Source organism: Balaenoptera borealis (assembly GCF_965194805.1).
Source record: "Balaenoptera borealis genome assembly, chromosome: 13".
In the NCBI taxonomy this organism is placed as follows: domain Eukaryota; kingdom Metazoa; phylum Chordata; class Mammalia; order Artiodactyla; family Balaenopteridae; genus Balaenoptera; species Balaenoptera borealis.
In genome coordinates, this window is record NC_138870.1 from 8,708,719 (window position 1) to 8,727,365 (window position 18,647).

Genomic DNA, 18,647 nt, shown 5'->3' on the forward strand with positions numbered 1-18,647 from the left:
TAGTTTTTCTGCCCATTTTTGGATTGGGTTGTTTTTTTTTTGATATTGAGCTGCATGAGCTGCTTGTAAATTTTGGAGATTCATCCTTTGTCAGTTGCTTCATTTGCAAATATTTTCTCCCATGCTGAGGGTTGTCTTTTGGTCTTGTTTATGGTTTCCTTTGCTGTGCAAAAGCTTTTAAGTTTCATTAGGTCCCATTTGTTTATTTTTGTTTTTGTTTCCATTTTTCTAGGAGGTGGGTCAAAAAGGATCTTGCTGTGATTTATGTCATAGAGTGTTCTGCCTATGTTTTCCTCTAAGAGTTTGATAGTGTCAGACCTGTTCTTGTTAGTCTTAGGCTGATAAGCATCAATGAGGGAAATCAAGGTAGAAATCTCAGCACCAAATTAGGTAGACATAATTTATATCAGTGGAGAACAAATATCTATACTACATTCTACTTGATGAACAAAAAGTTTGGAGAGAAAACATATGAAACCATAGTACAGATGGTTCCTGACTTACAATGGTTTGACTTAACAATTTTTCAACTTTACTATGGTACAAAAGAAATATGCACTCAATAGAAACACTTCATTTTAAAATAGACTTTGTTTTAGATGATATTGGCCAACTATAAGCTGATGTAAGTGTTCTGAGCATGTTAAAAGTAAGCTGGGTTCTGCTATGATGTTTAGCAGTTTAAGTGTATTAAATGCATTTTCAGTTTATGATATTTTCAACTTACAATAGGTTTATTGGGATATAGCCCCATCATAAATCCAGGAAGATCTGTATGTGGCTGTGTTTAAATGCATACATTAAGGCATCATCACACATATAAAAGAAAGCCTAGAAAAATGTTTGGGGATAGGGCTGGAGAAAACTGAACTGTTCTGCATTTTTAAAAAAGACTTAAAATTTTTTTTCTTCTTTGTTTTTCTTTTTTTTCTTTTCTCTGAATGACAGTAAAATAGGATGGCTAGAAAGGGTAGAGCAACACAGCTAGCTGGAGGGTAGAAACTAAGTAAAAATGTAGCCAAAAGAATATTTTCTTCCAGAGCCCTCCAAATATAAAGTAGAATAAAAAACAAACAAACAAAAAGCTTGCATAAGTATTAGAATCTAGAAAAAATGTCTTCCATGCATGCATATATGAAATATTGTGCGGAAAGTTTAAAAAAAAAGATGCAGAGGGGCTAGATCGTGATTTGATGGTCTCAATTTAGAAGAGCAGTAGACCAGGTGATATGTTCAAAAGACTCTTCCATAATCCCACTAATATTTTTTTAATTATAAGATAAAAGGTAGTCCAGCAAACAAACAGATCGATCAGGGATGCCTTTGGGTTTAACCCACACAAACTGAAAATCAGTAGTAGTTAAAGCTCTTTTTTAAGATAGATTGATAACCATTAAATTGTCTTTAAATTAAAAAAAAAATTTATACAATTTTAAAGGCTACTTTCCATTTAAGTTATTGCAGAATATTGGCTATATCCTCCATGTTGTACAATACATAAATTGCCTTTTTATTTTAAGGAAAGGTGGGAGGGCAGAGGTGGGAATGGAGGATGGGGAGAAGCAGGTAAGAATACAGATTTACTCTCCAGGAAGAAAACCAAGCTGGTATCTACTTCCATGCAACAATATATAACAGAAGACTGCAAGGGAAAATCTATAGAGTTTTTTGTTTGTTTTTAAAATTTTTCACCTAAGAATACTACACTCAGCAAAATTAAAAAATTATTAGCGGACTTATTGAAGTATGCCACATAACATCTTTCCTGGAAAAAAAAAATCACCGTTTGACACACTTCCTCCTTCTTGATAACACTTCTTCACTTGCCTAGAAGGGCAAGCTCAGTAGTTGTGATGCACGGGCTCAGTTGCTCCGCGGCATGTGGGATCTTCCTGGACCAGGGATGGAACCCATGTCCCCTGCATTGGCAGGCGGATTCTTAACCACTGCACCACCAGGGAAGCCCACACAATTATTTTTTATTGAATATATTTGACATATAACATTGTAAATTTAAGGTATACAATGTATTACTTTGATACATTTATATATTGTAATATAATTGCCATTGAGGCAATATTTATTACATTACCTAATTCTGGGACATTATGGTTGTCTATATTCATCATAGATCACTGTGGCTTGTTTACTATTCATCGTAAGTTTGTACCTTAAACGTCATCAGTCTTACCCCCCACCTCCCATTCCCTGGTAACCACTATTTTATTCTCCGTTTTTTTCTTTTCAAGTTTAACTTTCTTAGATTGCACACATGAGATCCTACGGTACTTGTCATTCTCTGTCTGACTTATCTCACTTAGCACAATGTGCTCAAGTTCCATCCATGTTGTTGCAGATGGCAGGACCTCCTCCTGTCTTGTGGCTGAATACTGTGCCAACCACAATGACTGTGTTATCTCTTACAGCTCTGACAGGGCTCAACCAGGGGATTCTCCCTTTGGGTTTCTAGTGCAGTTGCAATCTGATGATGGCCCTGGGTCTGGAGTCGTTGCAAAGCCTTCCCCAGTTACACGTTTAGCAGTTGAGGATGGCTGTTGCCTGGAACCTCAGCTTGGGCTGTTGTCCAGAATACCACTATGTGGTGTTGTAACCGAAAGTGGGTTCCGGCTGCTCCCATTTCCTTGAGACCAGTTCTCAGAATTGTGGCGGTTTATGTCATGGCTACAGTCTGGTCATCATGTAGTTAACTTCTTCCACCTAGTGGGAGTTTCAATATCTACAATAGCCACTCAAAGGATATGGCTCAGAATATTATCTATAGCCCTTGAGGAGGAACTAAAAGGTCCTTGACTTTGCTTAATGACTAAACTATTATTGTTTGGTCTCCTTTCACTATTTTCATTTGTTTCTGCATTTTCTTACTTCTCTGATTAAACTTATTCTTTGGCTAAAATTTTTCCACAGACAAAAGGCAGGCTGAGGACATGGTGGTGGAGAGGACCATAGAGGGTCCTGCTCTGTTTCAGTCTCACTTCTTCTCAGCTTAGAGGCTGAGTTCCAAAAGCAAGCATCCCAAGAGCTTCTCAATGTAGGCGGAAGGTACACTGATTTTTACGATGTAGCAAGAGATGTCACATTGGTTGAAATCATGTTCAAGGGCAGTGGGCACAGACCTTTATTCTCAATGGCAAATGTCAAAGAAATTGGAGGTCACATTTTTAAATTGACGCTAAAATTTTGAGGGAATGAACAAATCACTATCCATAATGCAGTACATTCTATAATAAAACTGGCCTAGACTCTTCAATAAATGAATGCCACGGGGAAATGAAAAAGAGCAGACGGACAATTCTTTAATAAAAGACACCAAAGTAATGTTGAAAACAAGACAACAAGCCCCAAATAGATTCACTTGTGCTAAGCCCCATGTCGCCAAACCAAGACTTAATTACAGTTTTGCCTCTCCCAGAATTGGAATCTTAAAGCAGTCAATTAGGAATTGTCTGATCAGAACTAGTTAGGTCATCTGCCTGATAGATTCCTACAATCCCTTAAAGGAAAGTAACTTTGCAATAACCAATCTACTTTTTTTTTGCCTACAACAACTTCCTTGTTCCTGCTGCTTTCTGCATATAAAAGTCTCATATTTTATAAAGCTCCTTGGAGCTCCTTTCTATCTGCTAGATTGGATACTGCCTGATTTGAATCAATTTTTGTTCAAACTCTTAAAATTTTTCATATTCCTCAGTTTATCTTTAGACAGTGACAGTCACCAAATGCAAAGTGTAAACTTTGATTAGATCCTGGATTGAGGAGGCAAGGGGTTCTAAAGGACATTCTGGAAAGATTTGGATGTAAAATATATCTTAGAATATATATTAACTTATTTTGACTTTCTTAGATTTATTTATATATGCAACTTACTATTCAATGCATTCAGAAAAAAAGGTAATAGAAAACAAGAAAGAGGATATGTGGGAAAATTGTAATAATTGTTAGATCTAGGTGAGGAAAATATTGGTGTTGAACGAACTGTTCCGGAACCTTTTTGTAAATGTGAAACTCTACCCCATAACTGCATTTTTAAAGTTGCAGCTGCACATTATAGTCACAAGGTGGCGATAGACTCACTTTTGAATTTGTATAAGGACACTCCTGTGAAAAGAGCGTCCAGAAAAAAATATTTCTTAACATAACATCCTCAAATGCTGGCTCTAGGAGGAGAAATGTAAAAATCCCAGAGGGCAAAAATCACTGAGAAAATTCACAGCACAGCTGAGTAGTTAAGATTCAAATAAAAACGCTGGAAATTGGAAGAAACACTGAAGTAGGAAGAAGCAAGGACTGATCCTTGCTTCAGGGAAAGACCTAGTTCTAGTCCTGGCTTCATCAAGGTCTAATTTTGTGACCTTACTCAAGCTGACTATGAGTAGCTCTCACATGTAAAATGAGGAAAATACCTGAAGAAAAACTTGGAGAGCAATTTCAGTCAGAATTGGAATTCCATTTAGAGATTATGCCTATTAGAGGCCTTCGCTTGGAAATTTTTAGCCAGGTAGCAGTTACATAATTCCTAAAGTAGAACACTGAAAATTTCCCATGAAGCGCAAAGGTTAAATCCAAAGCACATTCTGATTATGCAGCATTTAAAGTTTATTTTGAAAGGGCCCTAATAGATTGTCTTGATAGAGAATGCAATTTGATTCATATACCTGGGTGATCATATTTGGGTTCTAGCCCTATTAGTGGATCACCTTTTAAATGTTGACAAATCATTCTATGCTGCTTATATTATCATTTGAAAAATGGTCCTTTTAGAAAAACTGCTCGTGTAACTCAGCCACCTTGCTGAGGTTCCAGGCAATCAGCAACCACATACATGAGTGACAAAGGCTTTGAGCTAACCCGAGTTCCAGTCAGCATCTCATTCCAACTGCGCTAGAGACCCCAAGCAAGAACCACCTAGGTAAGCTCATTCAGTAAACAAATTTGATTTTATAATTATTTGTTTATTTTTCAGGAAATATTTATTGAGCATCTGCTATGCGCCAGAACCATGCATTGGCTAACAATACTAAGAAGGTTTTGATCTCATGGAGCTCATATCCCCATGGAAAGGGCCTAATAATAATAATAGCAATAGTGGTCATAAAATAATAACAATAATAAATGATAAGTAGATAATTATCCAATTTCATATGTTATGAAGGAAATAAATAAGGTGTTGCAAAGGGACAAAATGGATAAGTCTCTTCTGATTGATATACAACTTTCTTTTTTCTTTTGTTCTGTTTTGCTTGGTCGGAAGGGAACAAGTGTAGCCACAAAAACAAACAAACAAACACACACAAACACACACACACACGCACACGCACACACGCACACAAAAAACAAAACCAAGTAAGTCCACAAGAGGGCAGAATGGAGTTAATCGCAAACAACTGCAGATGTAAACTTTAACTGCTGCCAAGGGGTAAACTAAAGGCTATGACCACCAGATCAGGTTACTTCATGAGTTTATAGGTGTTTAGAACTTAAAAAATTTTCATAACTATCTTTGTACTTCTTGGATTTTCCTTTCCCACACTGCTTGGCATGAAAGTCAAAAGTTATTCTTTTTTACCCATACTAGCATTATAAAGGAAAAGAATCTGATTGCTGGCTACCTAAACATCTGTGGATCAGAAAAAAATGGTTTAAAAAAACCCTAGGCTTATGCATCAAGAATGCTTTATTTTTAAATTTTTCCCACCATAAGTGTTTTTCCATGATACTTGCTTTTTTTAAAACTTGAAGTACAGTTGATTTAGAATGTTGTGTTAGTTTTGAGTGTACAGCAAAGTGATTCAGTTATACATATATATATTATTTTTCAGATTTTTTTCCATTATAAATTATTACGAGATATTGAGTATAGTTCCCTGTGCTATACAGTAGGTCCTCATCATTTATCTATTCTATATATAGTAGTGTGTATATGTTAACCATGATACCTGCTTTTTAGCCCACATTGTGTGTATTGAAGAGCTCTGTGGAATGGGTGGGGCAGGAAGGTAAAACAGAAGGAAATGAACTTCAAATTCAAACACATGGCATAGGAAATAAACAGAAGGAATCTCACTGGTCCAGTCTCAAGGTCCATTTAATAAAACATACATAGACCATTATTATGCCCTTACTCTTTTAAATTGAGTCAGAGACTTCTCTTCCCTTCATTTTTCTGTCTTGGTACTTGTCCAACTCTAGCCAGGAGAGAAGTGGAGCCAGCTTTAAGATCATAAAAAAGACTAATTACAATACAGCCAAGAAGAACTAAATCCTATTTTAGAAAAGTGGGAAGAAATAGATTAAAAAATTGTGAGAGCCAGAGAGATTTGAGGAAAAGTTAAGAAAGAAATTAACATTTGATTCAAGATTTCCACAATTACTAGGCTTTTTCTAGGCAAAGAATAAAGGGATTGTGTGATGAAAAGAGCATCTCACACGTATGGGACAACCGTGAAATCATAAAACATCAGTATGTGTTTAGAGAGTGGTCAGGAGCCTGCGTCAGGAGCATGGGCTGTGTAGAGGAAATGTAGATCGCAGATCTTGAATAACGTAGTAAGTTGACATGGCTTGGCATTGCAGTGAGTTTATTGTCAATAAACGTTGACTCAAATACTGCAACCAAAAAATTTCCTTAGACCTAATATTTTTTAATCTGCCTAGACTATGGTTAGACATGCCTTCCTCATGGAACTGTATCTTTATAGTCTGAGTTTCAGAGATGATCTCAGCAGTATCATATCCAAGAGTAAATTTACTTGATTATCTAATACTGCAATAGCAAATGACAGTGTAAGAACCAAACTTCTTGGGCTTAGTTTCATTGTAAAAGGTTCTTGCAGATGTGTGTTTTAGGGGTACTTCATTTCAGATCTAACAAGTATAGGAGAAGGAAAGCGCCGTATTTGGAATGAATTCTGGACTAACTGGATGGACTTAGCTTTGTCCTGAAGGTTGCTTTGAACATCATTCCAAAGAGGTAGGAATGTACATGGTCAGTTGTGGGAATATTTTTTCTAAGATTTCTGTTCTTTACAGGTCTTTTTCCCCAAAGTATCAAACACTTCAAAAATCTCACTTTTATCATATATTACTTGGTAATGATACTCTTGTCTAGAATGTTTTTCTAAATAATTTATTTCCTAAGTAATTGGCACAAACTGAATTATACTTTGAATTTTTGATGTGTTCAAAATTTTATATTAATGAGTATTGTAAATCAACATGTATGGAAAACAGGAATTAAAATTTTATTTTGGTCATTATAGTATTACTTGAATTTATATAATTATATAATTACTATACAATTATATAAATATATAATTTATATAATTCAAGTTGGTATTGAATTATCAGAGTAAGTAGATGTCTATTTTTCAGGAATTTTATTATGAGTCTCCTTGTACGATAAATTCAATATTATCATTTATTTGATTTCCAAAGAAAATTTGGCAGGTGTTTTTAAAAAGTGAACACTCAAGAGATCTATCAGAATAAACACATCTCTTCTGTAACTTCAGCTTCCCCAACTGCAGAGTTGAAAAAAATATCACCTTTTCCATTAGAATAATGGAAAATTTGATTACATATTTCCTACAGCGTGAGCCATAGAAAAAAGAAACATAGAAGGAAAATAAAAAAGCAATGAGGAAATTAAAATGGAAAGAGTTAAGGTCCCTTCCCAAACTCCTTTAGTAATACGTCTCTGATATGAGTCAAGAGAATGGATTTTAATCAGTGTTCTGCCACAACCCAATTGTGTGATGGTATTGGAAAAAAAAAAAAAAAAAAGCATAGGCTATGGGAGAAGCAGAGGACTTCAGAAATCATTTACTAAAATTTTTCTGGAAGTGAGCGAAGGCATAGAGGGAATGGATGAAGTCTACAGGATTAGAAACCATTTCCCTTAGCTGGTCTGGGCTTTGTTCCATAGAGAATCACTGTCTCTTAAAATGAGGTGTTTTCTTTATGTATCTGTTTTCTCATTTATTGAATGAGGAGATTAAACTTGAATGTCTGTAAGACTCACAACAGTTAGAATTCTCAGTGTTTGTTCCATTTTGTACCAGAAAATGCACATTAGGCCATGCTAAGAGTATATACAGTTAAAATGAGAGAGACCTGAAATGGAAATTAAAGAAATGGAGAGGGGGGACCTCCCTGGTGGTGCAGTGGTTAAGAATCCTCACTCCCAATGCAGGGGGCCCAGGTTTGATCCCTGGTCAGGGAACTAGATCCCACATGCATGCCTCAACTAAGAGTTCCACCTAATAAATAAATAAATAAAGATTAAAAAAGAAATGGAGAGGGGATGTATAGTCAAGTGGCAGAACATACTTTATTTTTGACAGGTTTTAGTTCTTTTTGACAGATCCATTTATTTTCTGTAGCACAGTTCTCGGAAAAAATTTGTATCGTTGAGAGGTAAACACAACTGTTTTCTTCAGCATTACCAGTAATTTGTAATCTGTGGAGCAGAAGAAAAGCCTTTCTTTAGTGTTTGTGATTTTCTCACATAATTCTCCTCAACCAGCCAGTATGTTCTGTAAGTTTCAGGAAACAACAAGATGCTGGTCATTAAGCATGGAATAAGTACCCAGTCACAAATACAATGATATAAATTTTAATAGAAAGCTAATATAAACCTCTGGAACTTGCAAGCTCATCTTCACTGGAAAAGAATTGTTCTAAAAAGAAATGTCATAATGATACATACAAAGAAGAAGTTTTGGAAACTGGGAATTGAACCTCCTATTAACATGTCATATGAAAAGTTTCCTACCTTCACTGAGCCTCGATTTTCTTAAATATATAGGGTATATATATTTGGGGAGGCATTGAGATCATGTATATGAAAGTGTGATCATGCTTAACAAAGAATGAGTTCAGTAAATGTAATAAGTACGTAGATACTCAGGGTCTACAGAATTTGAATATATCAATAACCGGAAAAGGAGGCTCAGTACGTGTTGTATGTAGTAGGAGGTTCCCTTTTTTCCCATTCCAAACAGGTTGGTGAGTGTCTGCTACAATATATGTACTATTAGTTCCAAAGAAGCAGGAGTCTTGTGGCTCATTGCAGGTGGGGCATGAGTAGCAGTTAAACAGTGGGATGGCAAGATAGAGCTGGGGTGCCAGGATAGGGTGTGTGCAAGACCTATTTGTCTCGAATAGAAAGTGAAGTGGTAGCAGTGGGCAGGGCTCCATCACAGTTTTTCTTTGTTCCTTTGTTCCATTTCTTCTTGGAGCCCCTCGGCCCTGAGAAGCCAACCTGATTCTCTCCTAGTGCCTGACACCCGAGTCAAATCAGAATTTCTCTTGACCAAGCTATTGCAAAGGTCCCCTGTATTTTATCTCTTCCACCCTTCTGGTCCTTTCTTCGATTTTCAAGATAACTTTTTTACCGCTCATCTGGCCAAGTCCAAAAGGCCCTTGGTGACTTCCCAGGCCTTCTTTGACCAGATCTCTGCCTAGTTGTCTAACATTATCTCATTTAATCCCCAAAACAGTCCTGTGAAAAAAATTATTAACACCCTTTATGTTTTTCTTTACCTGAAAACCAAGGTAGAGAATTAAAATAAAAGCAGAGTCTAACTGATGCTCTTTCTACTATAATATGATACCTTCCAGGTTTACCTGATCACTATCTTAATCAAATCATCATTTGTATCCTCAGAATAAAGTAGAGTGTTCAATCGAATTTAATCCATCATCTTTGCCTATATTTTTGCTCATGGACACTTCAGAGTTTTCCAGTTTTATTATAAACCTTAATAAAATAAACATAATGGCCCAATAAGAAGCACACACACACACAAACCAAAATTAACCTTTACTATGTACAAAAAAATAAAAATAAGTTAATATCAGAGTTGCACTTATGTGTAAATAAAATATAGAAAAAATCCCTAGAAAAGCAAAAAAATCAGAGTGTAGTTTTATTTACCAAAATATGTTTGCCTTTTCATACATTTATTCTAGTCCAGAACACTTTATTTTAAAATAATCTTCATTTTAAAGTACGGCATCTAAAAAAATATTTTAGAACGTGTCAAACAATGTCAAAATGTGCTAATTAAACCAACATTTCTTTTAAGGTCTAATAATTTTCCACACAATAAATTATTACTATATTTTAGATAAACTTGAACATGCTCCTGTGTCTTGAATTTTAACCTCTTGTTTTTTGAATGATAAAAAAATCCATTTTAACTGTAATTTATACAAATGTGAATAAAGCATTCACAGACTCAAAAAATGTAACACAATATCATCTGTTCTGAAAAACTCATCAAAAATTCTTTTCAGAAACTTGGTTGGATGTCTGCACACTTCCACTTTCTAGGGGAAAAAAATGTCCTGCCCTTCGTTGTACAAACAACGATGAAGTCCATTAAAAATTTATAATTTAACTGTGTAACATCAATCCTCCTATAACACCGATGGTTAACTTGACCATCTTACAAAAGAAACTATGAGACAACCAAAAAAATGGCAAATAGCTCTTTTGTGGCTTATGCAGATTGACTACATCTCTTCAAACAACCCTCCTTTTACACTGCTGGTTAAAATAGGCTACAATACTTGTTACAATGTGAGTAATTTCTCTCAAATGTCTGGATACCCTACGCTGATATTTACTATATTTTTTCCTCTTGTATTCATCGTGCCAATGCTGGTTGTGACCCGCTAAGGTATGTGGCCCCACAGTTTGAAAAACACTACTTAAACAATTCTTCGTGCCGATAGCTTCCAGCTAGAAATTTCTTAATTTTTAAATGTTGTTATTTTAAAAACTGTTTTGTGTGCCCCCGCCCAAAGGAGTTAGTCTATTCCTTGTCTCCTAAAACTCCATTGCAGGTAAAAATATATATTGTTGCAAAGGGTTGATGTCTTTTCATATGTGGAACTTTTCAACCAACTTCAGAATCATTCTTCTTCTCAGACTATTCTGATCCTCCTGAACATTTCTAAACTAAATTAAAATGATAAATCTCAATCTTCAATAACAATGTTACTATCTTGCCATGTAAGCCTGATGTAAATTGAATATTCAGATTAGCTTATCCAGTACTCACATATTAGAATTTAAAAAGGATCCATTTATCCACTTCCAGTTCTTTTCTGATAATGTAAAATTTAATCCAATCCAAAATGGAATTCCTCCTTTGTCTATCCGGTTTTGTATGAGTCTCTATAAATGAAACAGAAGAAATGACTGAATATTGAATCTGTTTATCTATTACTGGTTTGCATCTTTGTACTCATCCTCTGAAACCCAGTTCAAGTATCACCTCCTCTCTGAAGCCTTTCCTAACTCCCCATCAGAGTTAATTATTCCTTATTTGTGATATTTCTGTCTGTATATTTATATATATCCAAATATTTGTATTTATATTGTTGTATTCATTAAATTATATTTATTTTGCTTACATGTCCATTTAGTGTCTCAGATTGTGAGCTTCTTGAAGTCAAAATTAATACTTCCATCTGCATAGAATCCTCCAGGCTATAGCACGAAGATCTTGATATGGTTAGAAGCAAGGGCTAAGCCGTATTAAAGTATTTTACTTAATTATTTACCAATTCTTCCTGATCTTGAATAAGCAGCAGACGGGATTCTTTTGTGAAACAGTCGGCTAGACTGTCATTCCAAGGTTTGTAAGTGTCAGAAAAAAACAAGCATTTATCTCGGATTAGTTGCCAATTTGTTGGGCACTTTAACAGAACTGGTCTCTCTAAAGTAAGAAAGAGGAAGAAGAATAAATGTTATGTTTCTAACCTGCCCCCCACCCCACTAACACTAATCACACATGCACAAGTCATTATAAATTCAGGGAAGTCTTTGATCATCACAGTGAGAACAATTCATGAATTTAATATAACTTTGAGGGTTTTGAGACCTACTGTTCATTCTGGTACTAAGATTTGAAAATTAGTGACAAGTTAAAACACTGACAGACAGAATAACTTGTTCAAGTCCACACAAAGCAGATGCTGGTAGAGTCAAAACTCTTTCTGAGATTCCTTAAATTCATTACAAGTGCTCTTTCCACTCCATGACGACAATATCAAACTTATGTAAAAAATGTCCACTTTAAACAACATGTAAAATGAAAAGCAAATAACAATTCATTTCCGTAAGTTAATGGCAAAAAAATTATAAGAAAATTTCTAATTGCTGAATTATATATTTGCCTATTAATGGGATCTATTGGATAGCATTTTCCAGAAGGATTTTCGTAGTTTCTTAAAATTTCTGTTCTGTACTAATGTATATAATAAATGATCACATTCTGCTACAGTCACTCAACAATAGTGTCTTTATTAACACTACTTAGTAAGTACGTGAACAAGATCAATGTCTTAATGTTTAATATAATAAATATTAAATAATTCATTTTATGTTGTGTTCCATTAATTAACTTCGGACCAGAGTTAGCTGCTCGACATATTCATTAAAATCATCAAATATCCCACTTAAATGCATATTTTACTTTATAGCTTGGTTTTTGGCTATTAATTATTGAATATCCTAGCAGCAGTCTCTCATAAGGCAGTATTATCTGGTGGTTAAGATCGTAGGCTCTGAAGATAGACCACCAAAGTACAATTCCCAGTGCCGCCACTTAGTACCTGTATGACCCTGGATGAGTTGCTTAACCTTTCCATACCTCAGTTTTGTCAAACATAAAATCAGAGCGATAATACTATCTTAACGTATGGGTTGTTATGAGCCTTAATTAAGATAATGCATGATACCTATCGAATTTTCGCCATTATTCTTAGGAAAGTCAAAGCCACAAAATATACCTGTTGTTTCCTTCCTGTTCTCTTGAGCATCCGTGCTGCTTTTTTCTGTTGATGAGTTTTGTCTCAAGAATATCACTAATAAATCAGGAGAAATCATTACGAAGATTAATGCTGAATGGTGCCGTGAAATGGATATATATATCACTTCAGGAAATTTTTATCTCAACAAGCTTGAAATGAACAGAAGATAAGAGCAATAGCGTGTAGTAACAAAGGGTCTACTTAGAAGACAACATAAACAAACACATAGCAAGTGAACACACACACACATTGAGTTACCGGCTTCTACTATATAAGTAAGCTCCCAGGTGTTACTTAAACTCTTAAATTGTTTACACTCCTTGCCTCATGTTCTATCTTCAGAATAAGTATAATTGTGCCTACCCCATGGGAGAGATTGCCTAGGACAATCTGGAATTTAGTAGGCACTTAAGGAACTGTAAATAATTGGAAATTTTTATTTTCTTTGTTATTGTCATGCTTTTATCATAATTGTGATTTTTTAAAAGTTCTTGGAGCACACGTGAAATCCCCCGTGAAGCCTATCGGAACAGTTAGGAAGGGAAATACGACAAAGGATGAAATTTGCTTAGTACGTACAGGCTGAGCACTGTTGGAGCACTGTTTTGTAAGTGTTTTTGTTTCATGGGTCTTCCACTAAATTTGGGGTGGCCAAATGTTAACATACTTTAATATTTATGGTAAAGTAGAATAAGTAGAACAAGAAATAAATGATCTTGCATCACTTACCTGAAACACTCAACCCAATCACAGTCAAGGCAAGAAGAATAATCCCAGCACAACCAAGTTTCAGAGCAAATTTATGCCAAGGTGGACCCTGACAAACATCTGAGACATTAAGAAAATATACTTGGTTAACTCAGTTGAGTTCATCTAATACAAAAAGCAGAGGTTGTTTGGATAACATAAGAAAGAGCTAGATTCAGGTTGGGGGTAGGGGCAGGGAAGGATATTTATCAGTCATCTTAAAGTAGGGTTCCACAAGATGGAATCTCAGATCCAACTGAGAGTTTGCTTATAGATAAAATAGAAATATTTATGCCTGTCTTGTGTATGAAGGATTGGTATAAGAATCAAACGAGATAGATGTGACGGTGTTTTGAAACATGCCAAATGCTATACAAAAATGAAACATATACCCTACTGTAGGAAGTAAGTCCAAGAATTTTGTCCAAAAAGGAAGGCCTTCATTCATTCAAGATATATTTGTTGAGGCTCTGTTTTATGCCAAACAACATGTTAGGTGCTGGTGATATAAGACAGTTCTATTCTTAGACGTGAATTCCTCTGCTTTACTGTTTTCTGGAACAATCATCTCCAATTTGGACCAAATGGGTGGAATTCAAGGAAGAGTATTTTATGAGCTTGCATGTTATTTTCAGTATTTCAATGAATATAACGTAACATGAACCTGTGTCTACAACATTGCATAGTCTAAAAAAATGTCAAATACCTTTGCTTTTCTCTGTATCATGTCAATAACAATGTACTGTATATCTCATGTTCATCAAAAGTTGTGATTGTATTAAAGTGGGATCATAAATTAATCATAACCTTATCAATGGATTTCATAGGGAAAAATAATCAAAGAGGAACTTATTAATGTAAAAAATTATTGGGAAACACTGAGCAACAGCTTCCAAAATTATATCAGCTCTGACAGGAATTATTCTGGTAATTTGTACTTCGGTTATTCTACTTGAAATTTTGCTTAGACAACTTCTATACCTGGCTTAATTATAAGACCCCTTTTATTCCCATTTGGTTTATAATATGTTATATATATTACAATTATAAATTATTTTCTAAATTGTATTATTAGAGCCAAGGGCCTTTACAAGTAAAGGTTTACTAATTTAACTATATCATTTATTTATGTTATCTATTCCTTTTTATATTTTTTCTAATATTCCTCAGTATAAAGGAATACATGCTTTGAGTCACTTGTTAAAAACTTTAGTATCAGATATGTTAAAGTGTTGTCTTTATTCTCATTAAATGTTCCAGAGTGACCCACAAATCCATTTCTACTTTAGTTTTTTACACTCTCCCTGGCGATTAAGTTGTGCGACCCAGTTTTCAGACAGCTACTCATGGTCTCTTCATTAGGACTCGGACATTCATAAAAGAGTTAGCTCTTTCTAAAATGTCACTGGGGAGATGGAATTTAAGATAACTAAATGTGATAAAAGTTTATGGGAGGAAACAGATAATAGATTAGATTTCAGGTAGTGACACCTGGATTATCATCTGGAGGGGAGAGATAAGAGTAGACAATTAGAGGAGCTCCAAGGTCCTGGGTGTACATCTGAAAATGGGAGAACCAGACTGGAGAATATTGACCTAGAACTTCTAATGTGAGCTCGTGTGACACAGAGCAACTAAACTTAGTGAACCTAAGACTAGTCCTACGTGACGTTTCCTCACAGTTGTATATTACTATTCTACCATTTTTTCTTCCTCAGCCTTTCCTCCCTTGAAATTTTGAAAAATGGAGAAAGCTGCATATAGTCACTATTTTAACATTTATTACCGAAGGATAGCAGTGGTTAAGAGCAGAGGCTCTCAAATCTAGCAGATTTTGTATTAGAGCATGTTACTTCGGGCAACGTAACATTCATAAACTACAAATTTCCTCACCTGTGAAATGTAGAATAATACCTACTTCATGAGATTTTGGAAAGGGTTATATGAAATAGTTCTTCTAGACATGGTGTCTGATACATAATAACCGCGCATCTAAAATTTAAAGAACTGAGTGGAGGGTTCTGTGTTGTTTTTCTGCTGCACTATATTAGAACTAATAACACCAATAGAGTTATTGTACCAATAGAGTTACAATAACAAGTTGAAGAGGCCAGGTAAACTTTAGTCATCTGGAAATACCCACATAAGGCTAGTTTTTTGTTTGGATATAAACAGTATGCCAAATCATCTCACTTCATTTCTCTAAACCTTTCCATGGCTTTCTCTCAAGCAGATCTAAGTCTGTACGTCTGTAGAACAGCCTACAAATCCCTATTCATTCTGGCTTCCCTTTATGTGTCTAACTTCATCTCCTGCTGTTTTCCATACAGACATGCTCTGTCATTTCACACGAACCTATGAGCTCCTCCTACAAGATGACAGGCATGTTCTCATCCCACGGATCTTGCACCTGCACTGGTCCATCTTCTAAAAGGCTTTTCTCCCAGGAAGCATACCTTTGTCCCTCAGTTCTTTCAGGTCTTGACTCAAATGTCATCTTGTCAGGCAGGCTTCTATGATTATTCCATTTGATATCATACCCTCTCCAAAAGCTAACTCTCTATTCCATTTTTTAAAAAATATTTTCTCTATTGCACTTAATATTATCTAACACATATATGTATACATATATATTCTTAGTTATTCATTTATTTGTAAGTCTTCCTAGTATTATAATATAAACGCAATAAAGGAAAATATTTTTTCACTATTTTGTTCACTGTTGTATTCTCAGCACCTAGGGCATGCCTGACACAGGTGCTTATTTTTGGATGAATAAATAAGCTCTAGAGGCATTTTTGCCAACACCTATCTACTTTTCTAAGAGACCAAATCCTGGGCCGTAAACCAGATTCGTCACAACTCACATCTCTCTCTGGTTTTCCTGACTGCTTTTGATATAATCACTATTCTACAGTTGCCATTTTGGCTAAACTGTTTAGCCAAAGAGCTTAGTGGTAGTTTCACAATAATTGTAATACCAGATCAATGTGTGGAGAAAGAATGTCACCTGCCATTTCAGTAAACAAAGGATGTTGTGACCATAAAGCCACCAGCCAGTGCAGCTGCCCCGGATAGTAAAACTTGAGGGGAATTCAGGATGGAGAAAAACAGGATACTGGCCCTAGATAGTTAAGATGCATGTCAAAGGAATTATTTTCAATAAGCCCAGACTTTGCATCTTCCCACATATAGAAAAGCACTAAAATCTTTAACTTGAGGTGTCTGTTTTTGTGATTAGCCGTAAACTTTTGATGTTTGACTACATTTTTTTTTTTTTTTAAGCAAAAGCTCCTGTATATCCCTGCTCCTCCCTTAGCTCTTGGGGCCATTTCCTCAGAACTATCAGAGAGGCTGCCTTCTCAGCTATAGTCCTCTGTAAAGCCGCCAAATACATAATTCTCAACTTTTAAGTTAGGCATTTTTTTCAGTTGACAAGCGTTTTGTAGTCACACATTTTGTTCTGACTTTATTCTATGTTTTCTCAGATTTACTTTTAGAATGGTATTTTGTGGAATAATGACTACACTTAGAATAGACAAATTATCTGGCCTCATTGATTTGGAATCACAGATAGTAGCTTTTGAGGAAAATCTCGCTGTCTTTCTCTATTTTCATTCTCCAATATCTTCCAACACCATCCTCCTTTCTCTCCACTTTTGCTAGATCTGAATAGGGAACAGAAAGTCTTTCTCTTTCCCATCAAAAAATAACCGTGGCTTGACAAATTCTCACTGTAGTTATCAAGATTCTCCAATTTCCTGTAACCCCCAAATGAAGGGTATCATGAAAGTATTTGATAACCCTAAGACTCTTCAATCTCCAATTTAGAACATTGATAACTTAATACTTTCAAATTATACCAAACCATCCTAAAAAGATACAACCCACTTGCCAAGCACACTATGGAATGAATATCAGGTTGGATAAAAATTGCAATATTATTGATGCTTAGTAAGTTTGGTTTGACTTCAGAATGTAATACTATGTCCTGATGATTTTATACATTTTTTTTCTGCTTAATTTGTAGTTTCTCTTCATCTATCCCCAGGCCATGGAATCCATCACCTATGACCTCACATTAGAATTCCCCATCTCTTTCACTCAGAATACTAACTCCTCTGACATACAGAAAATTGCCAACTTCAACAAATATGAAATAAGTGCATCAGTGATATTCTCCTGTGCCTTGTGGCTTAAATCCTTCTAAACTGTTATACTTTTCAATTTAAAAATCATCAGATTGTTATTATATTCAAGTTTTTGATCTTGAATATAATTTTCTTTCAGAACATTTTTTTCCCTTCCCTTTGAAGGGTGAAGGATGTTAATCATTGAGCCTACACTTTGTATTCTGAAAGGAATGCCACGGATGCAAATGCATTGGAACTTAATCACAGTATTTTACAGAGGGGTTTGAAATAAGGTAGGTTACTATTACAGCAAGGTAGTAAAAAATCTCTAAAAATATTCATTTGTTTAAAAAAAACAAAAACAAAAACAACAAAAAAGGGACTTCTCTGGTGGCCCAGTGGTTAAGATTCTGTGCTTCCATTGCAGGGGGCACGGATTCGATCCCCAGTCAGGGAGCAAAGATCCCGCATCCCTCATGGTGTGGCAAAAAATAAACAAATCAAAAAATCAAAATATTCCCTTGTTCATACATGTAAAATATTTCTTCAGGATCCTTTAGCCAAGGCTCAGTAATAGGAACTATATTCATTTTTCACAAAGATATCTTGATAAAAAAGAAATCTATAAGGTATGTGTTTTTTCCCACATTTGTGATTACCTACAGACAGGCCATGCTGTATCTATTTAACATTAATATAGTTGCTGCTCATCTTCAAAGCCATGATTTAAAGCTACAAATTTAAGAGAAAAATCTAACTATGGAAGATATACAAATGCCAAAAGGAAAATCAAAGCCACTTACTCTGAGGAAGAGATGGAGGTGATGAGCTTTCAAGGCCAGCATTCCTGGATACGTTTAAATCAGCATATATCACCTGTCTGTCCATTGCAAAGAGAAGAATGTGGCACTAAACTTGTGTAAA

At 35.2% G+C, this 18,647-nt stretch overlaps 1 protein-coding gene across 1 annotated transcript; it reads right to left on the reverse strand.

The window, feature by feature from the left end:
- Positions 1-1,862: 1,862 nt before the first annotated feature.
- KLRB1 (killer cell lectin like receptor B1) lies at positions 1,863-18,632 on the reverse strand. Its single transcript, XM_082349273.1, has 6 exons — positions 18,527-18,632; positions 13,573-13,671; positions 12,823-12,897; positions 11,593-11,747; positions 11,088-11,203; positions 1,863-8,476 (listed from the first exon to the last, which is right to left on the reverse strand). The coding sequence occupies exons 1-6, from the start codon at positions 18,609-18,611 to the stop codon at positions 8,329-8,331; spliced, it is 678 nt and encodes a 225-aa protein (XP_082205399.1). The 5' UTR covers positions 18,612-18,632; the 3' UTR covers positions 1,863-8,328.
- Between the last annotated feature and the right edge of the window lie 15 nt (positions 18,633-18,647).

Excerpts from the sequence above, each read along its gene's own strand:
- KLRB1 (XM_082349273.1), bottom strand. The coding sequence starts at position 18,611 with ATGGACAGACAGGTGATATATGCTGATTTAAACGTATCCAGGAATGCT. Across the intron at positions 11,204-11,592 it reads TTCAAGATCAGGAAGAATTG|AGACTCATACAAAACCGGAT; the intron begins GTAAATAATTAA and ends TTTCATTTATAG. Across the intron at positions 8,477-11,087 it reads TCCTTTTTAAATTCTAATAT|ATTACAAATTACTGGTAATG; the intron begins GTGAGTACTGGA and ends TCTGCTCCACAG.